Source organism: Lepeophtheirus salmonis, chromosome 12 (assembly GCF_016086655.4).
Source record: "Lepeophtheirus salmonis chromosome 12, UVic_Lsal_1.4, whole genome shotgun sequence".
Classification (NCBI taxonomy): Eukaryota; Metazoa; Arthropoda; class Copepoda; order Siphonostomatoida; family Caligidae; genus Lepeophtheirus; species Lepeophtheirus salmonis.
This window is the reverse complement of record NC_052142.2, coordinates 1,817,957-1,845,643: the sequence shown is the minus strand read 5'-3', so window position 1 is coordinate 1,845,643 and position 27,687 is coordinate 1,817,957. Positions and strand designations below refer to the sequence as shown.

The following is a 27,687-nucleotide window of genomic DNA, read 5'->3' as shown; positions in this document are numbered from 1 at the left end:
CTTAAGATTTCTCTGACAGCAGTCTTCCTCAAAATGAATAGAACAAACTCTGGCAGTTTCGAGATTGAATGGGTCTTGTCTATGACAAGCTTGGATCCATATTGCACGAATGTCCTTGGCTTTGGGAATTCTATAGTAAGAATAACCTTCCCGGAGTTCACATGAGGGGAGTAGTAGATTAACACAGCACAAGGTAAAAGATTTCTCTTCGGAGTGTTCATTCTGAAATTATTAGGAAAATCGTAGAGGATAGACTTTTAATGTGAATTATGATGTTATAAAAATTGACAATATTTTGAAACTATCTGTTATCAATTATTTTAAATCCAATCACGTCAGATGTTATGTGCTCTTTTCAATAACAAATCAAAAACATTTCAAAAGAACATACCTGATTATAAATACCTTGGTCTAAGTAGTTTGCCCTGCTTTGGTGATAAGAGAAGATAATTCCCAGTTTGACAGGGATGTCAAGCTGATATCTACAAAGAATGAAAGAATCAGCACTATTATATTATTAAAAATATAAACATTAAACATAATATTAATTACACAATTATATAAGACTAAGGCCAATTGAGATGAATAAAAAAAAAAGATGCGCCTTCGTGAGCTAGTTAATCCCGTTGATAGTAACAATAGATACGGTAGATAAATAACAGAAGGAAAGATAAATCCTCCAGCCTCACTAAAAAATATTTTTTCCTTTCTACTGATGGAGTTTCTCCTATTTCTTCAAGCCTCAACTAAGACCAAAGCTTTCTGTCACTAACGTACCAAAAGCCAATGAGTCCTTCCAAAATAGACTCATAATTCCAGATGGGTGATACCTTACACCTAGGTCCTTATAAAGTATAACCGTTACACTATGCTTTCTTCATTATTATATAATAATTATTTCACCCCTATTTTTCTTCTATCTTTTTCTCCTTTCTATATAATTAATATGATCGAGTTACAACATTAAAGTTCGAACCGATAATATAAAAACATAAAAACGAAGAGAATATGTTATCTGGCAAAATCTTCTTGGAGCAAAAATATCAGAGGCCAAAATTGTTTGAGGTAAAATTACTGGTCAAGCCATAAAATATGGTTTCCCACCTTTATTGAGTCACTCAACCCATATTTTTGTCTAGCTATAGTATTGTGCCCCCAAGAAAAAAAACTAAAGTGATATTTTATTAATACTTTTGAGAATGTCTCATTAAATAAGTAATGCAACTCTTCTCTGGTATCATTTTTGAAAATTATCTGACATTCTTTGCCCTTCCCCGTTGGATAAGTCAAAATTTACTCCACGTTTTTGGAATTGACACGTAGGCCCATCAATATAACCTACTATATAGTCCGGGCTATAACACTGAGAACAGTTTTTAGGTCTTGAATATTTTGATGTAGTAGAAAAAATAGTGTTCTATATAGAATCAAAATCTTTCGAATAGTTCAATTTAAAAAAAAATTATTCTGTTCCTAAAATGTGGCCTCACTGAAATGCTAACGTAAAATTAAGCCCAAGTTTATTTTCCTCTTTATTATTATTATAATTGAGTCCATATTTACTGCCATAGCTTCTTTTTTAAGGACCTTTTCACAAAACCTCTCCTTTTAAAAAAACTCAAGTATTTTCTAAAGGACTCTAGGGAAAGAGCAGTTAAGGAAAAAATAAACTATTCTATCAAAAAACAAGGAAGACTATGTTCCTAGCACCGACCTATAATGTCGTGTTATCGTTGTGACGTAGTCGCCCATATTCTTCTTCTTTATTGGGAGGGAGACGGCTTTTTCCAACTGGCTGCTTCAGTGGAGGAATATGTAGCAGTTTCTAATTTTAAGCCAATCAAAATTGAGAACTACAAAATCCTACTTTCCTTGACTAGAGTCCTTTAGTATTATCTAAAGCATTAAACCATGTAGTAAAACGCAACCGTTAGCCTGAGGAGAAAGAATGGTACAGTGTTACCATTTCTTTCGCAAGATGTCGCTTTTCATTTTCCTGCCACCGAGCCTCAGAAATATAAATTAACCTTCAGTTCAGTTCTAAATGCAGTAAAGTTTGAATTACTTGAATTTAAATATAGTAATATGGATGATCATTATCCACAAAACCTCTGAAATTCACCTTTTCATTTAGTTACTCAAAGGTTATTGTTTATTATTACTGTTGTAATGCTTTGGACCTTAGGTAATGTCATTAATTACATGTTTGAGAATCGCAAAAAACTAAATAAGTACATTTATGAACAGCAGCAAGTCGTCAAGAGCTCTTATTTCTTCACCAAATCACGAAACGGATAAATATTTACTTCATTGTCGTTTCAAGATTCAAGATGTCAAATTTTTCTCCAGGGAGTAAGTGTATTTCCATATAGTGGTGGAGGATGCTAGATATTCTCCTCCTTGACCAAGGACTTTCGTGAGAGGAAGATGAAAAACACCAAACTGAATCCTCATCTATCGAAATAATCTTTCTGACTTCAAGATTACTAGGACGCTAGTTTTCTAAATTTAATAATACGAGGGATTTACCTAAGAATAAACTAGTCACTACAATATATATTTACAATATCTTTATAATCAAGCACGCTGAGGTTTTCGAAGAAGAGTTATCACTATCACATAAGTGTACGGAATTATGGGGATATATCATATAATATAGGAGTTTAATTTTTTTACCAAAGAAAATAACCTGACATCATACTATAAGAATATCGTTGATGATTTGGAATGCCAGTGGCCAGCTTTAACTTTTATGTTATAGAAAAATCTGATCTTCGTGTGCTTATAATATCAGTATAACTTTTATTTTATCTTAATTTATCTTGTTTTCATATTTTAACTTCAAAAAGTAAAAAGACTTCAGCACATGAACCAAAGTAATTAATTACCTTAAAATTTGATATTCAAATTTTGAATTTATATTAACTGATATCATCCAACTGAATCCAATTATTGAACATCCAATAAAATTATTATATAAATGGTTTATAATAAGCTAAATAAGATTTAAAAGGATTATATAATGTTGTTTTAATTTATTGACTCCAGAAATGTGCTTAGCAGCTTTCGATTTTTTTCTTTATACTTTGATAATACACTTTTTAAAAGCTATAATATATTTTAAACTTTTTGTTGGTTGTGTTTGATAGTTATTGTATAGTAATAAATATTTTTTATTTTTGAATTGTGTCTATTATTATTTGTAACAAGACATAATTACTGCATAGTTTATATTTATGAACAAAAATTGAGCTTCATTTTCAAGCCAAATAACTGAAATTCCTTTTTGAATGTAATTCAAATACAGTTCTTTGAAAGACGTTGTGCTTCAGGTATTTGATCAATGGTATATTGAAAGTATCCCTTAAAGACTACATATTAAGCATATTATACCAGTAGCGCGTAATACATTTTATCGTATCATGTTTTTTATGCATATATTCATAATAGATTATTGTGAATACACGATCCCGAAGAATGTTAAGTTACAAGATAAATGAATGGAAAAAACCATTTACTAGGGACTCTCAGGTTCACTTTTTAAAAGATTTCACATGTTGGTTTGATGAATGGGAAAGACTCGGAGACTAAGCAACAAGTCTCACCAAGTATACGTCTTTAGCAGCTAAACAAATATTAATAGGACCATATATAATGTATCGAGAATTACTGGATGAGGTCGACATCAACCATGTTTGATGGACTTATCCGTCTGTCAGATCTTTTATTTCTAACTTGCTGTGTATTTTGAACTTTTTCAAATTTATAAGATAACCGGCTAATATTCAATCAAATAATTTCATCTAAAATATCTCAACAAATATTTGTAAAATTATTTTTAAATATTTTTGAACATGATCCTTATGTTTCAGGCATTGCCAAAGCAGATAGTATATTATAGTATGTAAAATTTTCAAGTGTATGGCAAACAATTACATCTCTGATGTGAATAACAATAAAATTCACGAAAACAAAAAAGTAATTGGATATCAGTATAATAAATCAAGAGTAAAGAAACTTAACAGTGTGTAAGCAGGAAGCCTTATATAATCATAATTCTATGCTCCAAATAATTTTTATTGTTTGTTAATGTTTAATATTTCGTATAGAGTCCAGGATAAGTTACCATATCCTCAAGTCCAAGAAGAATCCACATGGCACCAGGTTAATGAGTTCTCGTAGCACACAATTGAGGAAGATTTATCATAATCTAACGACTTCATTGTATCAGATCGGTTCATGTACTAGACTTGATGTATATCAGAGGCTCTATCGATATGCATGATTCCAGTTCCAAAGATTTCTGATGCACAATTAGAATATACAAGGATTTTCCACTCTGTTCACAAAAACATAAAACTACATATTACTCTTCACTTTTTATTTGTTTGTCTCCTTTTTCGTAGATCGAAAGCTGAAACTTCCCTTCCTTATCTAAGAATTCATTGATATAGATAATTACATCTATTTATACCAATGATAGACGATATTTCTTCTTTTACAGCAGTGGTTGAAATTTTTTTGTAGTGTTACACCAAAATAACTTGTAGTAAAATTAATTTACCCAAACTAGTAGGATGAAGCTTATTCTTTTAACACTAAGATGTAAAAGTCCTTCTTTATGGCATGGAATTAACACAAACAAATATCCATTTTCAAAAAAAAAATTTAATTACCCCAGTTGGGTTAATTTATCCGTTTTCCCAGACCACTGTTTTAAAGGGAGATGTTAACACACACGACTTATTAAATAATGAACAAAAAAGAACACATACATCCACCTTTTTTCTTTTCTACTCACTATACTTAGTTTTTCCATTAGACAAATCCCTTCTTTAATAATCATTATTATCATATTGATATAATTGTTGATCCTACTAATACCTTGAACTCTACAAAAGTTAAATTCCTAGATTATACAATTATATAAAAGTACCTAATTAAGTAATACGTTTCCATAACAACAGATTAGTGTATTAAATATTTTTGTTCGTAATAATACTTAATAAAAAAACAATCAATAAGTAATCAAACTATCTACGCATATATAGTAGATAAATTAAAAAGGCCTTTTTCCTTTAATTTGAGGTTGTAACTTAAGAATTATAAAGATAAAATAAAGATGAGGATACTAAACTTGAAGGAAAGATAAATCTTCCGGCGAAAATTTGTGATTCACTAAAAAAGTATTCCTTCCTTTCTATTGATGGAGTTTTTTCAATTTCTTCAAGCCTTAACTAAAACTAAAGCTATCATTCAATTATATGCAAAGTAAATGAGTCCTTCCAAAATTGACTCATAAACTCAGATGGGTTATACCATACACATACGTCGTTATAAAGTATAAACCGTACACTATTCCTTCTTCATAATTATATATTAATTCTTTCATCTCTATTTTCCTTTTTCCCCGAGCTATATAATTTATATGATCGAGTTATAACAGAAAAGTTCAAACTAATAATATAAAGGCGGAGAATATGTCATGCGGCAAATTTTTCTTGGAGCAGAATTATCAGCGGCAAAAATATTAGAAGCGAAATTACCTGTCACATCATAACATATGTCCCACCGGTTTGTTAAAATAAAATAAACAGAAATTTAACGTGGTTAACAATACAATTTGAAGAATATTTGGGAGGAGATCAACCTACCTATCTTGACCTTTAACAATTGTGAGAGGATGGAAATAAATGTAAATCCCACTTTGTATATAGCAAAGGCATTTAAGCTCGAGTTACTCCAATTCTTCTGCAGTATAACAAAGTCTAACACTTATAAATTTCGAGCAAACCCTCATTGTTACTCTTCGTCTTTCCTAAGTACACGGACAAGTGATTACTTTATACATATATAGATCTTCTAAATAAAGAAAATTAAATAATAAGGACAATAGCATTGGAAAATAAAAAATCATGTTAAGATTACCCACTAGAAAAACTTCCTAGGACGAGTTTTATGGATATTCATAAAAAATTGGAATTGAACAAGAAGAATATACTTCCGTTGTGGGATTCAGCTAGCTTTTGATTATTGAATTTTAAAATTATAGGGATTATACTGATTTATTACCATAGTTAAAATATACAGTAAATCTTTTATTAGAATAGGATGATTTTACAACATCAAAACAATAAACCAAAAATATTTAGCATTATTTTATACGTTAATTAAATTATGGTTTCCTACCTTTTTTGAATCACTGAATCCATATTTTGTCTAATTATATTGTACCCATAAAAATTTTGGTTAGAATTTTTATCAGATTATGGACATGGGTAGTGATTTAAATAATTATTCGGCCAAACAACTTCATATTTGGAAATCTATATCATGTATTCATGAGAAACGTTCATTTTTCCAAGAAAAATCTCTTTATTCGTCTGCTTCCGAAAGAGTTCCAATATGAGTTTGGATTGTCTTTACTTAGATGGTATTGTAAAATAAGTTCAAACCTCGGAATAGGTTTCCTTAGTAATCAAGGAATGCCTCATGGAGAAAATGAAGAGCTCACATCGTTTTGAATGAGGATTGGATTGAACAAAAATTTCAGATAGTTTTTATTGAGGAATAATTTCGATTTAGCTCCTAAATATAGACAACCACAATATCTAAAAAGAATTAATTTTCAAAAATTGTATAAAAAAATATAAATACTAATTTAGTTGGTGCTTTCTGATCCATTCTTAGTTTACTTTCCGGTACAATATTGAATATAATAAACGCTTTAATTTGAAAATATAAAAATCAATTTGTTTATTTTTCTTACTACTTTAATGTTATTACATGTTTTGTTTCTGGTTCAAATTTATTACATAGTGAGACTTTGGTAGTATGTATTATAATTTTGGGCAGAATCCCATAATTATTCCAACAGAAAACAACCATTTAATGCTTTTTATAGCAATAAACATTACATATTTTGATTAAAAAGTACAAAGGAAAAATAAATTTAAGGTAGAATAAACATAAACAACGTATAACCCTAATTTATTTATATATTAAGGTGAAATGTCCTAAGGCGAAGTGGTTTAAGACAAAATGATCTGAGGCAAAATAGTTTAAGGGGAAAGTGCAGGTCACGATTACTGATAGTTACCTTATACAACTGCATCTAATCATTTGTGAATATTTTTCAAGTTTCTTTGGATAGGGAATACCACCATTATCTTAATATTAGGTAAAGTTTTATAACAAAAAAACAGTCATTTTATCCAAGAAATCACTTATATATTAAAAAATAAGTAGTCATTATTTTTTCTTGACATGAAAAGCTAATGTGAAAAAAATAAACTTACAATTAGATCTTAATTTGTTATTTATGTTGAGGAAGAGTTTATCTTGCCAACAGAACTGAACATGATGCATTGAATAAGCCTCTGTTGCCTTGTAACTTTTACTTGTCTCTCCACAAAGATATTTATATTTATTTATAGTAAAAATTTGAATAATACTCGGGAAATCAAATTTTCTAAAGATTTTCTACATAAATATTACCTTGCAGTATTTTGTAATACATACCAATAATAGTTATGGAACTAATAATAGGAAGTATTTTGAAATTTCTACTCGCCTGACAACAATCACAATAGCAAAATAGCATTTGCATGCCCAAAATAAAACCTTATTAATCAAAAAGATAAAAAAATAAAATAACAGTGAACTCATAAATATTGAATGTAAATTTCGAAGAATATCATTATCTTTACCAGTCTAAAATAATGTTCCGCTTATTTTCCAATACCAAGTGACTCAGTAGTAATAAAGCAATCAAGCAAGAGCTTGAAGTGTCCAGGTCACATAATTATCCGTATAGACCCTATTATATATTAGGACGTCCAACTTATAAACGGAATTGATATAAATGTGATAGGGATGAGTGGTTTCTGTGTTATATACACCCAGGAAACTGAAGGACTCTTATTAATGGAATTGTTTTCTTAGAGTAGGAGACGAAGCAGAGTTGACTTTCAATAATTTCAAAGAAGGAGATGTGGGTGGAGGATGAAAACTCTCTCTGCTACTCACTGGGTATTTCAGTCGATTATTATGTCGCCTTAGTTCTTCTTTGTAGAAGTATACGATGATTCCGTGAAAGATCTGTAGGAATTTATGTAAAGTGACAATTATTAACGCAATCAGCAATCACTAGTCACAAGTCACCTTGATATGAAGAGGTACCTGCACAATGAACGATCTTTCCATTAAAGGAGATTAGATCCACCGAGTTAAACACTTTGTTCATTGGGTCTTGCCTTAAGAGTCGAGATCCTTTGACAAGACAGAAGGCTTAAGTTTTCAGTCACAAAGGCAGCAAATGCTCATATAATACGATGCCCTAGGCATCTTAAAATAATCATTCCCGATTTGTTGGATGTTGAGGAAAAAAATGTGGTGATCATTACTTTTAGAACTCCCGTAAAATTGAAGGCGACAATATTAAGTTATTTCAAAGAAATAAAGGATGGCAAAAAATTAATTGCTCAATTCTAATTTTATGCCAGAAGCTTTATGTGTTTAATGCCTTCCGAACATTGTGCTAAGCTTTTTTATTTTACTCTCCATGCCTTCATGGATTTTCCCACAACGGCTATTATAAAACGTTTAGTAATATTAAATATAAAAGCATAAGAACACTAATTAAAGGTTTTATTTTACTCAACAATTGTAATTGCTACAGCATTCTACATTAAAGTACCGTCTTAATTGAATAATTTGTGTACTTTTTCTGGAAAAGAAACTAAGTACCTTCCGTCAACTTCAAGACAACATTTAGAGACTTTGAATATAATTTAAATTTAAAGTCAGTTTTCAATATTTTTGGCAATTGTTTCAGTTTTATTGTCTATGTCGTTTTTTATCTGATATATTATTGGTTTTATAAGTTTTACATGCGTATCTGTGTATACATTTTTATGCCATTGTGATGTAATCTTTCCCTGAAACATTAATTTAAACAAAAATGTTTGTTTATGTATATTTCTGTATCAATTACAAAATTAATTTGGACAGTTTTCTCCTCAAATAAATATAGCTCTTTAAAGATTTATGATTTTCATATTGACTATATGAATATAATGTAAATTTTTCAAGGCCGTAGTTTTTTATTAATTATTTATTAAATTTTTGTTAAAGTTACAAGCATTTTTTATAAATACTCATACTACAATTACTTAAAATTACCGTTAAATATTTTTGATAATTAACATATCTGAATACTTTAATAAGGTATTTCAAGTATTGTATGTCACCTATGTGAAACAATTATGTCACTCAAATACCATCTCCAAAGATGTGTGATACCTTCCTTCAAGAAAGGTATTTAGAGGTGACCAGCTGTTTTAGAAGGAAGTTTGGCATTGTTAGTCAGAAGTTTGTACATAAAACTAATAATAGAACAATAAAGTTGCTTTAAAGGGTTAGGGTCAAGATGTCCTTGGTTTTGAGAAGAAATTTGACTCTTCTATTTAAATGTCAGTCGTTGTTTTTCACATCACCTGAATTAATTTAATTATTTGCCAATACAACATCACAAAAGTCACAAAAACTGTAAGCGGAATGTGACACATTTATGTATTTACCCTTGTGAGGCTTCTCTTTGTTATTGATCTAGTATTCATTGGAAATTAATGTATAAGTGATTTATTTATGAATATAATATTCAAATCGATTGGCAAAACACTAATATTATTATTCCAACCCCTTTTGCAACAAGTGAAAAAAATCAACATCTTTTTTGCTCACTTTGTCGCTTTATATATTTTTCAAAATTTTTGTTCATTAATGATTAAAATAGAATTATCTGCTTAGTTGTTAGCCTTAGTTTCAAATCAAGTTAATATGTTTATATGTACTATCTGAATTATTATCAAACACGTGAAAAAGTCTATATATAACCAAATGATATCGTTTTGTCTGTTTTAGCCCCCGAGAACCATGCAACAATAGTTAATAAGTACCAAATCAAGAAACCGTCATATGACATTGTAATTGTCTCATGTGGAGATTCACGTTTTATGGAAACTGTAAATCTAATTAAATCAATTATTATGTTCTCAGAACAAATATCCATTGATATTTATTTATTTGCTGATATTATTGGAGAAAAAATAAACAAACGATTTCTTTATTTAAAAAATATATGGATTAAAAAATATCAAGGACTGGACATACAACTAAGAATATTAAATCCATTTAATCAAAATCAAGTAAGTATAATGGGATAGTTATAATGCAAAAGTGAGAATATATGTTGCATAAATCATCAATGACTGTCACTTCTTACACAGTGCAAGTGTGCATTTATGTACAGGCATACTGTAAGACATGATGAACAAATAATGATAATATTTTTCTTCTTCACCCCATCTTCCCGCCGATTTATCGAACTATTCAAACCCTAAAATATCCAATGAAATTAAATATATAGGTAGGTTTTCACAGAACATTATGTAATCGTTGTAATTTTAAGAACATAATTTTGTAAAAATACTGCACAATATGTTCTTCAAACTTTAATAATCCGGCCGTACAAGGGTAATCTTTTTTTTAGAATTTACAAAAATTAAAAATGACTTAATATTAGTTTATGAATATGAAGTATGTTTTCTTTATCTCCAATTACTACCCCTCCCCAACCTTCAAAACAATACAGTAATTAGAAAAGTAAATAAAAACTGTATCTTGGCATTTGTAAAACAATAATAATAATAATTGTTAACGGCCTGCTCATTCTAGAGAAGTGTTATTATTCACTTTTTCTTATTCGCTTTTTCTGTCATATCATTAATTAACTTACGAACAATAAGAAAACGAAAATATCTTTATAGACAAAGCAGGGAGTGCTCTAAAGTACTCTTTCCTATACCTTTGAGTTGTAAGTCGTATGCGCTGCTGGTATGTTAGACAAGAAAGAATGAAGCGAAATGACGGTAAAAATACAAATTATATATTACATAGTTATCACATTTTTTCGCTTCATTATATTTATACCTATCGGAAGTGTCAATTATTCAGTAGTGTAACTAGGGGGAGTTCATGGAGATGAAGTTGGTGAAGTTCATGTAAATCATCATAATGTTGTTGGTGCAGTGCAACTTGAAAAGAAGATAAAATATGATCATGATATTGATGAAGCTGATCCACTACAAATTACTGAGGAACAAAACTCTAATATTAATTTTGAAAGATATTGGGATGTTGCCTGCAATGTCTAATTACAGTATTTGGAAAATGCTTATACAAAAAGGATGAAAACTGTGCCAAATATTTACTGGGAATTCAAAGAAGTTGTACGTCCAGGGTAAATATTAAAACTGAAAGGAGGAACCAAAAGCCTTTCAAGAAAATTGTTTTTTTGAATTTTTCAAAATGGGGAAAAAAACTTGAGAACCTAAATAATATACTCTCCATCGAAAGAAGCCAAGTTTTTTTTTGGTGTAAGCTATTTTCAAATGAAAACTCCAAGTTTTGCACTGTTGATGGTTTCAAATCTTGGTGGAAATTGAACTCTAAGAACATAAATCTAGTCTTGCAGATGAAAATGCGTTCGCTCAGTGGAAAGAGCTAGACATTTGCCTTTTCAAAGGTAAGTCGATGGATAAAAAACACCAAATCCTTGTTCAAAATGCAACAGAGAAATGGAAGCAAATTTTTACTAGATTATTGGACATAATTATGTTTCTTGCTCAGCAAAATCTAGTTTTACAAGGCAAAACAAAATGTATACGAGCAAGGGAGGAAAATGAAAATAAGAGAAATTTTCTAGAGTTTGTTCAACTCATGTGAAAGTACTACCCAGTGCTGCGTAAACATTAGGTTAAAGTAAGAATTTCTATATATGCAACTTCCATCTCTCACCACTAATTCAAAATGAATTTATGAACCTCCTCGGGTATCAAGTGAGAAACAAATTTATCAATGAAGTGAAAAAGAGTAAATACTACTACATTTTTTCGATAGTACGCCAGACATTTCTCATATATAGATTGAGTCAGGTGTTATGTTATGTTAAGATAACTGACAATGAAGTAAAAGTAAGAGAATCCTTTCTTTGTTTTATTGAGATGAAAGGAAAAAATGCTGAGCAAATAATATGTATGATTCTTAAACAATTAGAAATGGACGGCATTAACATACAGGACTGTCGTGGAATTTGATAACGCAGCAGTAATGGAAGGTCATCGATCTAGTGTTCAAACATGCATCACAGAAGTTAATCCAAATATTGTATTTGTACCAGGTAACAATCATTCTCTGAATTTAGCGGCTGTGCATGCAGCCTTAGTGGTTGCAAATTCATTTACTTTTTTTTTTGCACATTGGACCTTTTATTTTCATTCTTCTCAGCCTCAACTCATCGGTGGTATATCTTGATTGATATAACTGGCAAGTGAAAGTTATTCACACAAAATTCACGCAAGTCATCAATGCGCTTAAACGTTTGATGGAAGACGTAGAAAACGGAACTACAAGCTTTGATACAGGTTTAGTTCTTCAATAATTTTTTCCTTGACATTGCTTCGTCTTGGAGAGATATACTTCGTGAAATTAATGACACTCAAACGTTCCTTCAAACGAAAGGACTGGACCTACAACAATGTGCCTTTAAATTATCAGCCTTGAATGCTTCTCTACTTCAAAATCGAGACAAATTATTGGAAGATGCGTTGGTGTATTCAACAAAAATTTGATCTGATATGAAAATCAGCACAGAGTGTCGAATTCGCAAAAAGAAACGAATGGGGTGCGAAGAAAGTGTCAATGCCACTCAAAATCATGCTGTTCAACTAAGAAGAGAAATGTTGTCTGTGATAGATCGACTAGTTGGAGAAATATCCTCTATATTCGAAAGACTCCAGAATATTACAAAGAAATACATCTTTATCACACTGTCCAAATGGTTAGATAAACAGTATAATTGTAATTTAGATATTGCCGAATATAGTAATACTTTTAAGAATATTTTTAACTCGTTCAATTTGTGTTAATAGCTGCGAGCGGTCGTTTTCTAAACTAAAACTCATTAAGAATTACATCAGGTCAACAATGAGTCAAACAAGGTTGACTGATTTGGCAATACTTTCTATAGACCTTGAGGAAAAAATTGATTTTGATGACGTCATTCACGATTTTGCAAATCGCAAGGCACATACAATCAATTTATAAACTCCAAACTCCTCTATTGATGAATATTTATCCTGTATCCAGGATTGTAGGGTCAAGATTGATTTACTCAGATACTTTTTGAGCTGTTATAACACTTCTTCTTTCTCTCTTTCTGTCCTATCCTATCCTTTTCTTTCTCTTTTTTCCTTCCCATAATGACCATTTAATAATTGAATGAATGGATAAAATCAATTAAAAAAGAGCTCTTAAAATAATGCAATGATATTACAATAACATAGAATGGATTGGAATAGACTATTCTTTCAAATTGAAGAACAAATTTTCATCTATCATATGAGTAAAGAAGGGATTTATTTAAAGATAAAAGTAATTTTTACTTATTAGGAAAGGAAAAACGGTTCATACGTTTGCTCTTTCTTCTTTTTCGTTGATTATTTAGTGGCCGTTAGAGTGTTAACATTTCCTTCTAAAAGATGAATTATCTACTATCTTTAGTGTAAATTGATTTAAAAAATGCATAATAAAATAAATATATATGAATTTCAAAATAATGATAATATTTTCCCTGCACTAATACTATTTAAATATAGTAGTAATTCATTTTTTTCCCCTAAAATCATATTAGAGGGAGCGGATATTAATAAGGTTCTTATTTCAGAAATACTGTGTGTCTCACTCCCAATCTCGTGTCTGACAAAAGCTCAATTTCTACTTATGAAATATTTACAATTTCTGAATTTATTATTCTTTGACCTATCAGCTTATGAATTTTAAACAGAGGTAACTCAAGTTTAAACATTATAAATACATTTTAACTAGTTTTTGAATTTTTTCAACATTACAGTTTGAAAAATATTAATATTCTTTGTCTATATCTTCAACACCAAGAACTTTAAAAAAGCTTTAAGTAGACCAAAGTAAAATAAAACTTAATTGCCACTTTCTAAAGGCCTTGAGGATGAAAGACAAAAATTTAGGCTATATTTAGAATTAGGGGATCAAACTGAACTACATCGTACTTATGACATTTTGACTATTGAACAACATTAGTAATTACTGCTAATGTAAATGCTCACAGATTTTTTAAAGCTAATATTTTCTATTTTTTTCTTCAAATTAATAAAATTTTCTTTTTTTGAATAAAAACTTTCATTTATTTTTACAGGAAATTGAATTTTCAAAAACTGAGTTTGCACCATGTGCAAATCTGCGTTTGTATATACCCGAACTTTTACCAAAAAATAAATCAAGAGTTGTTTATATCGATACAGACGTTTTATTCCTTGGAAATACAGGAAGCATTTTTTCTAAGGTATTTCATAAAATGGAGCAAAATAAAAAAATGATTGCATTGACAACGGAAAACAAAAATGATGACATTTCATATTACTTCAAATATTCAGCATTGCCTTCATTATACGTAAGTTTTAAGATTTACTTAAAAATATATTATACAAACCCAAAATAAAATATCAATATTCTATTAATTAAGAGAAGTATATAATAATTAAGGATGGGAATATTGCAGTGACCGTAAAAACCACGCTTGAGACAATGCCTGACATTATATTTCAATTTTGAGTACAGACTGGTGGAGAGACGGTCTCGAAATAGAATTGAGACAGCTTCGGACTGCAGTCAAAAAATTATATTCATTTATTATATTTCCTTCATTTATTTGTTATATATTTCATAGTTTTACTTTTAATACTTCACAAATAATAAGGAGCAATGAAGAAAAAAGATTACAGTCAAAAGCTGACTCAATTATGCTTCTAGCCCTATCTAGTAGCCCTTGCATTTAGAGACAACATATTTGCGGAAAAAGATCACTATAAACTATAGTGCTCCTTACAGGGCCGTACGTCAGTATTGCGCTTTGTCCGCTTCAGCGGACCAAAAAAAAACAACCTTACTCAACCGTCCACCAATCATATAGGTATGTAAATATAGATGAATTAAGTCATAATTAATTATTAAAATCTATTATATATATGTAACTTATGACCAACTCATAATAGTACTGAGTCATTATAATAAAATTACATATTTGTAGCATGTCCACCCAAAAGGAAGCTAGATAATTTTTCTCAAAATTGAACATGGAATACATTTTCCAACAAATTATAGTTCATTTAAATGAAAAAATGATTCTGATTAATCCTTTGGAGGCACCACAAATTGTACTTAAAGTAGCCAAAATTCACCGGCACATTTATAGAATTAGTAAATTAATAAATTATATCTCTAAGACAATATTGGGCCAAATTAAGTCAAATAGATAAAACGGAGGTTTTAAACTACAGTTAACACTCTCGGGTATCTCAATTCATCGCAGAAATTTGAATTCAAATCCTGTAATTTACCGTAATATCTCTTTCAAATATTGCCTGTCATTTTATAAATATAAATGATTGAACCTTTGAATATAAAACGCGTTTTCCGTTTCCCGTGATACATTTCTGATAATTAATAAATTACTTCAATTATTTCAAGAGTACTTTACAGCCAAAATAAAAAACAAAGACGCACACAACATTTTTCGTATGGATTTAAAGTACTTCACATTGAGTGGATATTTGAGTTAGATATTACGTTTAACGTTACTGGTGGCAAATGTGAAGTACTTTACAGCCAAAAAAAAAAAAGAAGACGCACACAACATTTTTCGTATGGAGTACTCTTGAAATATTTAAGAGCGTGAGAAATTGTTTCATTGAATACAAGATAAATTAAATTATTACTGCTTAAAAAGGACATAAATAATAGTTATGTACTTTTTAGAGTGGATTGTTGCAGTAATTTATTAATTATCAGAAATGTATAACGGGAAGCGGAAAACACATTTCAACAGAGAGTTGGTGATTTGTTCTATCTGTCAGAAGGAAATACAGAAGGACAACTTTAATGATGACAAAGTTAAACTCCATAAGAATAACCGCAGCTGCAAGTATCAAGTGAAAATTGATCATAAGAAGCAGAAAACATTGAACTTAGCTGTTAAGAAAACTTCCTCTGCTACATCCTCGTCCTCAGTCACTGTCTCCTCCTGTCCCGATGACCCTGCTCCAGTTGAGGCCTTACTGCCTGAACCAAGATCTGAAAAGTCCGTTTCTGCTGAAGAGAAAGTTACTGCAGACACAGAAAATAATAGCCACTCATCAAATTACCCCAGCGGACGGATTTCTCATGGAATAAGACTTCCTAATCTCGATATCGGACCAATCTTCTCTCCCGAGCAGCTCTCTGTAGTCAACGACAACAATATTCCCTCCCTCTGCAGAGGACTCTGAGACTAGCGACAATGTCCAGGGAGGTGAGAAGAGCAAGACTGAGGAGATGGAGTTTGTGGACGGAGGCCCAGAGTACCCTGTCGTCTTCACGAGTTAGCTGGGTGACCCGATACTTACCGGGCGGGAGCCAAAGTGGAAGGACATCCAGACCAAAACCAGAGTGGAGACTGAGCGGGAAACTGTCCCTAAAGTCGAGAGAGATCATCCTCTACAGCCCAAGTTACAAATACAGTCCTCAGATAGATGACAAATACTCCAGAGACTTTCAATATGATTGGTTCTGTAAGTTCCCGTGGCTAGAATATGACGAGGTTGAAAAGTCAGCCAAGTGTTTCGCCTGTTCCAAATTTTCCATTTCCAACCTTGGGAAATTTGAGTTCAAAACATGGACAAACAGTTCCTCGTTGAAAGTTCATTCTAACAACAAAAAACAGAAACTGTCGATGGAAAAGTGAATCAATTTCCTCACATCAAAGAGAAAGAATACTTCGGTTCTCTGCCATGTTCAGTCTCAACATGCTGAGGAAGTCATGAAGTGGCGAGCTTATTTGAGGTATCTTTTCCAAACGGTTGGGTTCCTCGCAAATTGGCGATTAGGGACTTTTCTGAAACAAAAGAAAAGTTGACGGAATCTAATGAAAACAATCGAGGAAACTTCTTGGAGCTCTTGTCCCTGTGTTCAAACGACAATCATATTCTCAAAGATAAACTGGAGGCCGAAGTCATAAAATTTGGTTCAACTGGGGCAGGTTTTGCCAAATGGACTTCACCTGACATCCAAAATGAGCTGATAGAGATTATAGCATCCAAAGTGACCGAAAATATAATTGAAGATGTCAAGACTTGTGCCTGTGATGATGACAACTGGTTCTCTGTGATTGTTGATGAGACATCAGGTATGTCAAACACGGAGCAGTTCAGTCTGTCACTGGGATATCTGACGAGTGAAGGCATCAAGAAAGAGAGCTTCCTCAAGTTTGTAAAAGTTACCCAGACTGACGGCAAATATTTGTTTGAAAAGCTTCACGAGGCTGTCTAGGATCTCGGCCTTAACCCCGCCCGCACTGTCTCCCTGGCCGCGGACAGTGCCTCCAACATATCCGGCATCAAGAAGGGTCTTGCCGCCAGGTGGAAGGAACCAGCGCCACTATGTGTCTACATCCACTGCTATGCCCATGTCCTCAATCTTGTAGTCAAGGATCTTCTCTCAGATATAACCCTGTTGAGAAATACAAATTTTATACAACTTCATTGAAGGGTCACCAAAGAGGTCAGCAATCTACAAGTCGGTGAAGATAACAAGTAAAGATGAGGAGCATGACAAGGTGATGACCCTGAAGAACCAGTCTGCAACCCACTGGAGTCTCCGCTACGATGCTGTACACGCTGTATCTCTAGGGATGGTCAGAATCATGAAGACCCTCATAATAATGAGAAAAGATAATACATTGTCGAGTTCAACAGCAACTTTTCTGCTCAACAGCGTCTTTAGTCACGAATTTGTTTTCGCCCTTGAACTGTTGAAGACACTCCTCAAACACACATCTAGTTTGTCAGATGAACTTCAAGGCAGAAAGGTTGACCTAACAAAGGCCCGGAAACACGTCAACCTAGTGATTAGGACTCTTGAAGATCTTAAGAATGAGAAAATCTTTGAATCAATCTGGAAACTTGCTGAGTTGAAGTCTTCTGAGATGAAATGAGTATTTGACCAGGAGGACTCAATTGATTTGGAATTCAAGGAGGCGAATATTCCAAGGAGAATAAAGTGGAAAGGAACAACTGAATCCTACTTCCGTGAAACACATTTCGATGTTGCAATCAATAAGATTGTATTAGAGCTTGAGAGCAGATTTGCCACCGACGATACAAACATCACAATGGATTTCATTGCAATCGTCAATGACAGTGAAGTGGAGACCTGTGTCATTGAGCGTGTCACCAAGCACTACATACTTGAACTCGAGCAGCTCCAGTCAGACCATGTAATCTTCCAGAAATTTAAGGTTAATATTATAATATTTCATTTTGCATTATATGCTTAAAATTTATGTTTCTTTAAGCATATATTGATACAGAAGACATGGTTTCGTCACAAATTGCTGCAGAGTTAATAAGCTCGGGAGTGTTCCGCCTGATGCCGGAGCTATACAAGTTGATCGTTATCCTAGCCTCAATGCCCATCAGCAGCTGTGAGGCGGTACGGTCATTCTCCTGTCTCAGAAGGCTCAAGAACCACATTAGGACCACCATGGACCAGGAGAGGCTCTCCTCCCTCACCCTCTTGAACATGGACAGGGTGATGGTGGACAAGGTGCTCCATGAAGACATGGACAGTTTGATTGACACCTTTGCGTCATAGAAAGAGAGGACAAACTTCTTCTTCTAATCATGATAAAGAACACATGCATTTTTTTCTTCATTTTTTTCAAACACATCACCACATATACATGCGAATTAAGAACATCAAGACTTGTGAACATAATTTATTTTCTGTAGATGTAACTGTTTCATGGTATATTATAATCTCGTTCATTATGTTCATCCGTTATTATTTTAAAAATATTTAAGGAGGTTTAAATTGTTTGACTTAATTTTATAGTTCAAAAATTTTCTCTCATTCTTGCACCGTGCATTTTATACTCCATTATACTCCTTCCTTTATGAATAGGTCGGCATTGACTTTCCGTCTAGAGTTTTTCCTTTTCATTTTATTTTTTCCAATGTTTGCCTAAAGAAAATAATGGTCAGACAGTCCTTTGGACGATATTCTTGCAAGATTTAATCTATGCTGTAGCATTTGCCCTGTTTAAATATCCTACGTTCACCACTGAAAATCAACCGTTCACCCTTGTAAAGCGGACCGAAAAATCTTCCTGACATACGGCACTGGCTCCTTACTCGCTGATACGTTTGAATGTTCAAAGTAGGGGAAAATAGTCAATAAAGCATACACATCTTGCTCTTAATGACATATACTTTAAAAAATAGAGATATGCTCTCCACAATTTAGATAATATTTACATCCCTAATAATATTACCAATATATATAAGGTAGATAAATTTGGTACATTTTTTTAATTTTTAGAATATTTCTGTCACATTAAATAAAAATAGTTGGGTGTATATAATGGCCTTGAAAAAAAAAGATAAAAGTTTCAAAGTATTATCATGAAGTAGTTTTAAAATGCCCTCAATTAGTGTCAGAAGAGTCGACAGAAAGAGTTAAAAGTGCATCGGGAATCAGATGTGCAAGTAAGGTAACATTACCTAGTGCTAGTTTTGCAAGATTAGTTTAGTCTTGTAATTTCATATTAAGCTCACTCCTGTATTGATGCGAGAAGCTTTGATCCAGTGAACTCTTTTTAGTAGTAGAAAAAAAGGCAATAAAAGTTTAGCCATACCAGGAATAAAATGTTAAAGGCCCTATGATTTCTTCAGTTTTAGCTAGATTGGACAGGAACAGATTAGATCTAATTATTTCTGGCTGGTCAGCAATAAATGGGATCACTTATGATTTTTCATTATGTCGAGAACGTATATTTGTGACACCATATTTACATTTTGCTGGATTATGGCTAATTTGTGGTCCTTAAATCTTGAAAAATATTGTAAAATGTTTTACATGCTGCTCCTTAGACGAACTTGTGATTAAAATGTCGTATAGATAAACGAAGACAAAATCTAGCCATTTAAAACACGCTCCTCGTGTCTTTTGGCCTTAAGATCGAAAGGCATATGTACAAATTCACAAAGCCCAAAAGAGGTAATAATGTCCATTTTTAGTATATCCTCTAGGTGTACTTGAATCTGATGATAATCTTTGACTAGATCGACTTTAAACAATATTCAACAGCAGACTAAGTGGGTGGTAAAATCTTGGATGTTCGGAAGGGGATATTGAACTCTGAAATTATTAACAAATCAATAATCGGCACAGTGTCTCCATTTGCCATTAGTTTGTGGCACAATTTTTAATGGGGATGCCCAATTACCATTTGAACATCAAACGAGATACAGGTGTGCTTGTGTAAAACTGAACACTCCTTTAAATTTTACATGCACATATTTGTGATTTTATTGAGTTGAACCCGGTTTATACTTCGAGGCAAGGGTCTTGACTATTTATAAACAAAAAATTCAGCAAAGTATAAAAAGCAATAGTGAAACAACAGCCGATAACATGGAGAGACGTTGAGTCGCAATTTCAGAACTTTCTACGCGGGCAAAAACTCCGACTGAAATTGCCAGGGTTCTGACCTGCAGCTGCATCACCGTTTACAGCGTGTTAGTCAAAGGGACTCCTGAGGTGACCACAAGATCTAAGTCAAGGCCTCGATGGTCGGACGAAATGGTTACTGCCGTGAAAAAGCATGTCGAGGACAAGAAACACAAGGTCACCGTCAGCAGCCTCTCCAGGGAGTTCAACATCCACAGAAGGACCATGTACCGGCTAGTCAAGAAAGATCTTGGCCTTAAGGTCTACAAGAGAACCCCTCCTCAAGCCTTCAAGCCTGTAGACAAGGAAAAGCGCCTCGCAAGGTAGAATATGCTTCTAAACAAGCTTGAGAAAAATGCCTTTTTCGCCTGATTTTTCGCCGCTAGACTTTGCAGTGTTTGGGGGTTTAAAGGGGATGCTGTGGGGAGTCCAATACAAGTCCAAGGACCAGCTGAAGTCTTCCCCCAAGAATACCTGAGCCAACCTCGACCAGAGCTTTATGGCAAGTCTTGCAGCAAGTTCCGGTCCATACTGGAGTTGGTAGTGGAGAATATGGGTGGCCATATTGAATAGACATGTGTTTAAGACTCTCATCTTTCATGTTAAATAAATTAATTCGTCGGCCACTTTAAAAAATACAGAATTATTTAACTATTTTTTAAAATTTCAGAGTGTTCAGTTTTAGACGCGCACACAAGCATACTTTTTTTTTTTTTTATAAATAGGCTTTATCAAAATTTTATACAGCAATAAAAATGTTAAAATAATAATAAAACACATCCAGAGGGATTGCAATAAAAATAATCCTAAATGAAAGTTATAGTTTAAAATTAACCCCCTAGATCAAAGCCCAAACTTATATAACAATATATTAATGTCTACCACTACAAAATACGGGTGCATAAAATATTAAAATGATCAAATTAAAATAGACAAACAAACTACAACTATATTTTCAATGTTCTTGTCCTTATATCTACTTATTAAACATTTAAGAGTTTAGTATAACTTACATGACCATTGTGGGCAAAGCCTAACAATATTTCCGGGGTAGTTACATTCTCTATCGTCCTAAGGGTAATTAAATTTCTCCGACTTACCCCTTGACTCTTTTATTGTAAACATTTCATAGATAATTAAAATTTCTATGGAACGAACCATGATCTCGAGTCGGATTGGGCTATCAAAACGACCAAAGAACGCCTTCTTTTTTGAAAACTGACAAATAATATCCACAGGAGAAGCCGAGTGATAAGTCAGCTTAAGCTTAGTACAAGATTTTTTGGGAGACAGCCCAGTGTTGCATTACCCACGTTAACGAAAACCAACCCTTACAAAGTTTAAACCCGTACTCTTTACGAAGCGAAATAACTACAAAAGTGGTAAGAATACAGGCCTTTGTATTATTATTATGATTTTTTTCAAATAAATTTAGGGGTGCATGGTGTGACAAGTACACAAATGTGAAATATAAAGTTAACTTATTATTAAACCAAAATTAATAAAAGAAATAGAAAGGTACATATAATAAACTAGATAATATAAGTGTTAACACTCCCAACCTTGAGAAATAATTTTCTAAAAACTATTGATTGAATTTCTTAAGAAAGATGAACATTCTGAATAGGCTAAGCAATAATCTTTTCTTCACTTATCCTCAGCTTTAAAGTTCGAATATTGCCATCTCGACCCGTAATTATTTCGACTATATGAGCTAAAGGCCATTGTTGACGAGGATTATTATCTTGAGAAATGAGGAAAATGTCAGTTACCATCACTTTATCGAAAAGATCCCTCCATTTATGAAGGGTTTAAAGACCTTAGAGATGTTCCCAGGAGCATCGTTTCGTAATGAAGACGACTTATATATTTATAACGCATTTATAAGCTAGCAATTTTACCTCGGAATTCAGGAAGGGTATCTAGAGGTCGAGTTGGCATAGATGAGATGGGGTAATAGGCTCCCAATCTAGGAATCAGAACTCAAACAAGTGAGTGGTCATTGATTTTTCTGAAATCCTTTTTTAGGGATACCTATACCCTGCCTCATTGGCTTTAAATTTTTTACAAAATGCCTTTTTGATGATTTTTCGTAGTTTCTGTACAAAAATTATAAATAAAACACACAATTGAATACCAACAAAGAAATTAAACTAAAATATAACTATTTTTGAGTAACACTTTCTTTATATTTTATTACCTAAGTATCAAGATTGCCCAGTACAATTAAGGTAAAGAGAAACATGTAGGTGCAGGGAATGCAATACTAAAATTGTATACTCCCATCTATCAATGTTATTTTTTCTTATATTTAACCATTTTTTACAAAAATATATTATAATTAGCGAAAGATTCTCTGCAATATAGCAATATACTGCATTGATTATCTGAAGTATGTATCAACATAAAAAAGTACTCCATTTTGAGTTTGAATGAAAAGGTGTGCCAGAATCCTCCCACCGAGCAGATAACTTTAGAAAGTATTCATGAAATGGGGCGGAGTGATTGAAGAAGGAAGATGGGATCGCTCGGACTCAGAACTTTTATTTGAAGCCTGATCCATAAGACTTATTGATAACTTTATCATCTAATTCACGTTCGACCCTCTTCATCACAATAATCTATAGGATAAGCTTGAATTATACCTATTACGCAATTTCGCCTGGGTACGCATCTTGGGAAGACCATGATGTTAACATATCTCTTTTAGTTGTATCAGTTTCAAAAAATCAAATTTTCCAGTTATGCCATCACGTGACTGACATCAGAGGGAAGACGGAATAAAGAATGCCGAAATTTTTTGAAACAACGTAAATTTGAAGTAATAGAAAAATTATTCAACTTTATAATTGTAATACAAATACTACTCTTTATGGAAATAAATAAATACAAAAGTGGTAAGAATACAGGCCTTCGATTTGTTATCAGGATTTGTTTAAAAAAAAGGGAGGAGTGCACGAATGTAAAGCACCAAGTTAACTGAATATTAAACCGAAAATAATAAAAGAAACAGAAAGGTAAATGTAGAAAAAATATAATAAACTAGATCATAGAAGCGTTAACACCCAGGAAGGAGATATGACAAACCGAAGAGAATAAGATAAATTTGCTCTCCTCATAACATATTTAAAGATTGTACTATTAGAAGTGATAGACCGCCATTCTTTTTCTGGATTATAGGACAATTCAATAATAATTATCCCTCATATTTTAGGAAGAATATGACAAAACTGAAATAGCCTTCTCCCAAGTTGTCTCATTTGCCTCTTTAGAGCCTTCATATAACTTCAGTGAAATATCTCCGGCCGCCAAAATAAAGCACTGAAAGAATCAACTTTAACTTTACATGTCAATAGACTCTCCCTGTTTTTCCAAAATCAAGTCCAACAACGTTAATTCGGTCCTTAACCTTGCATTCCATAACTTCATAATCCTTCTCAGGAGTCCACTGCCTCATTGGGAGGAATCCTGTTTGTGTGTGTTTGAGGGTTGTGTGGGGGGGGGATATGAAAGTGAAATTTCAATCCCCTTCTTCCAGTGCTATTCCGAATTCCCTTCCTCATCGTCAGTTAGTTAAATATTTATTACTGCTTGCCGTACATACATAAAATAAAATTGTAGAAATATAAGGTAACGAACCCGACCCCACAACAGGTTATTTGTGCTACTACAGCTGATTCTAAAACTTAGTTGACCTTAAAATTTTGTTCAATATTGTTTTTATACATTTCATAAATCTTTGCTTTCCTCATTCATGGCTTGATGTCTTTCGTAATTAGAAAATGGAGATCAAATCAAGAGGTGAGACATGAATTACTTAATGGGAAGTAATGAATAAATGAAAATAGGTTCATCAAGAGGCACTCTTCTCCAATACAAGAGAAATACGAAGGAACTGACAATCTCATAACTACGTTATGGATATTATCTAAAAAAATGTCTTCCTCGATGTGGTTTAATAAGAGGTCCTTCTTTATACTCACTAAGAAAGGCGAGCTGCAATTAAAAGTTCCATCTGAGGAATAAAAGAAAATCTTTTAAATGAAAATTAGCTCTTCCTTCAACAGAATTGAACCACACATAATTAGTTTCTTTTGTTGGACTCTTTCAAGATGTAACTCCAAAAAATGAAATTTTCCGACAGAATCTTTTACCAGAGAATTGACAATTCCATGATTTATTACTTAGATCACAAATGAGAGTTTTCAATGGACGGTCCGATAAGTCCATATCTCAGTATTCATGATTCATCATTTTTTTAAAGAATTAATTCTTCTCTCTTACAATTGTAATTAAAAAGAAGAATTATTTCTTTTAAAATTTCTAATAACGAGATTGCGTGGCTTGGTAAGTAATGTATGGCTAAAGTACACTGCTAAATAAAGTACGAAAAGATATAAGCTTTAACGTTAAACTAATAAAAAAATAATGGTGCAAATGGAGTATTTCAATTTTCATTCATTTATTGAGCATGCTAACCATGAATGAGTCCATATTGTCCATATTTTAATGTATCCAATCGTTATTATCATCATTACTTAAACTGAAGACACGGCACATAATGAAATTAGGGTGATATTTCTTTCATTTCAAAGGGATTTTAATCATTTATTATAACGACTAGTTCAACTTTTACTTCATGATATTTATTTTTACACTATATTCAGACATGGATCTTTTATTGGAATAACTGATTATTACATTTATCACTTGATGTAGAGTAATCCACATGTTAGAATAAACTTATAATTTCTTGTTCAGTTATAATTGTATTATTTTGATTTGAAAATCCTATTATGATAACTACGACATTTTGATTATTTCAATTGATCCTGAAACATAAAATTGTCTTGTTGGTCCATTGTCATGGCCATAAATTTTGTCATTCACAAACTCCATTCTTTGAGCAGAATAGACTTAATGTAGTATAATTGGAACTACTTAATCCTTCTCACTTAATTTTTATATCTTGCTTTTAAATAATTTAATGTTCCTTTCGATATCACCCTTGACTCCTACATAACAGTAGACGGTCTTTTTTGTTCTTTTGATATAGTTGGCAGACATAACACTTTTAAAAGTTATTTATAAAGAAGAAGTGAAATTGTCTGCTGGAGAGAAAAGCTGTGGCCAAAAATTCTGGATAGAGGCTTGAGTTGCCAGTTTCAACTACTCGGAAATAAAGGATACTTTTTCCTTTGAAGTTAATTGATCTAGATCAGAAAGGGTTTCACTGATGTTGTTTATTTTAAAATCGTATCTTATTCGGTAACGTCCTCTAACTTAGTCTTTCTAAAAAACAAGTAAGTTTAAAACTTCGCTAAATGTATTTATTGGCATTGCAACCACCAAATAAATTATTTCATAAATTAAAATCTTATTGGTAGTATTCTACATTTCAAATTTAACGTCTTTTAAAATTATTACACTAAATCTAATGACTGGACAACCTAAAACAAAAGTAACACCAGTTATCTATCATTAATTAGTTTAAAATATAGTTATTAAAATCAAAATAATAATTAATTATCTTCTCAAAAAGAGAATTATCATTTTACTAATTTCATCAATTGTTTAAAATACCTTAATCTGATTTTGTTATGTACAAAATTGAAATTCATTTCCATTTATTTTTATTTTTTTTTGGTTCACAATTGATATGAAATTTTTGGTAGAGCTCTGACAAATTTAAGATATCATCTTCTCTCAAAAAATTTACGCCCTTAATTATATTTCATCAATTATCCGTTTACATCTCACCTAAGGAATTGATATTATACTAGTCCCTTGATGAATTGTCATTCTGTTTTTAATCCTAAATATATTATAGCACTTTTTCTTAAGATACATCTTTTTAGTTCTCCACTTGTCCATTTAGTTTTCTTTCAAAATCTTCATGTTTAAAATGAATTTATATTAAGATGTTCTTATTTTATTATTACTGACCTTTTAACTAGATGTTTTATCAATGTGGCAACAAGGAATCACACAATTTGAAGGCATATCTCATGTCTAGAAAGGATAATCATATTCTAGATGGGGAATTACCTGGCCATCTGAGGCCACAAGGTCTATGAACATGACAGATTCAACATGTTTTGTTGTGTTGTGTTAGTCCTTATTTAGAACCGAGGATTGCAGTCCAGTACCGGTCCCATTCAGTACAGTTATGCCCCACTTGTCAGTCCTAAAAGAAGGTAAAATTGATCCCTCGTGACGTCAATGAAGGTGTTTTTTCCTCCTTTAATTGTTTTAATAAAATATATAACTAAGTAACAAAATAATATGTTCGTAATATACTGTAATATAAAGAAAATCAAATATGATTGCAAGGTATATACAATAATTTTAATGCATATATAATATCTCTTATTTGGCTGAATAAACCATCGATATTTTTATAAAAAAATTCAAGGACACAAAGTTAAGGTTTGGTCCGAAGAACCGATCCCAAAGATTGAAAGTTGTAAGACTGGACTAGACTAGACTGATAAAAAAGCATGGTTCCAATAGTAAACTTTGAAGCTTACGTATCTTATAATGCCTTATTTCAAAAAGTTCGTAGTGTCTAATAAAAATTACACCATTAACTTTGCATTTAATTATTTAAACACTTATTTTAGTCCATTACCATTCTACATATTCACCGATAAATTTCGTTGCACAAAGAGGTTTGGAGACCCCTGTTGTAAAAGGAACGGTTTTAATTGTTGAGCAACATCTATTAATTTATAAGCCGAAGCCATCCCCTTTTTCTTGTCCTAAATAACTTACCAAAAGGCGTGATTGAATTTGTTTTTCTGGCCTTTCCTTTGAAATGAGTCTTTTCAGTACTTGGAGATTTTTTTTTTTCCAAATGTACTTTGTATTTGCTTACACATACATTCAAAGAAGAGATTTTCATCAAAGAATAAACCCCGGTTTACTTATTGACCATATATTTTTCGAATTAAGTGTATAAAAGTTCCACAGTCATTATGGGTCATAATATATCTGAAGGAGTGTATAAGTGACAATAGGGTAAAAAAATTTTAACATATTTTTTTC

The 27,687-nt window shown here is 32.0% G+C and overlaps 1 protein-coding gene and 1 long non-coding RNA gene across 4 annotated transcripts in view; one reads left to right on the top strand and one right to left on the bottom strand.

Moving 5' to 3' along the window:
- Nucleotides 1-27,687, top strand: part of shams (glucoside xylosyltransferase 1 shams) — a 53,706-nt gene that overhangs the window by 17,628 nt on the left and 8,391 nt on the right. Inside the window, exons 2-5 of one of the 2 annotated variants that reach the window (XM_071891905.1) lie at nt 9,925-10,208; nt 14,294-14,548; nt 16,011-18,427; nt 18,485-18,959. In XM_071891905.1, coding sequence (XP_071748006.1) covers nt 9,925-10,208; nt 14,294-14,548; nt 16,011-16,421 — 950 coding nt within the window. In that variant the 3' untranslated portion in view covers nt 16,422-18,427; nt 18,485-18,959. Of the gene's footprint in view, nt 1-9,924; nt 10,209-14,293; nt 14,549-16,010; nt 18,428-18,484; nt 18,960-27,687 lie in introns of those variants that run through there. The other variant, XM_040722582.2, reaches the window with a different exon arrangement.
- LOC121127234 (uncharacterized) lies at nt 88-26,525 on the bottom strand. Of its 2 annotated transcripts, none has more exons than XR_011782379.1 (3): nt 26,401-26,525; nt 392-482; nt 88-222 (listed from the first exon to the last, which is right to left on the bottom strand). It is a non-coding gene; the product is annotated as an uncharacterized lncRNA (long non-coding RNA). The 2 variants fall into 2 exon arrangements; XR_005867683.2 differs by lacking the exon at nt 26,401-26,525 and adding an exon at nt 4,127-4,266.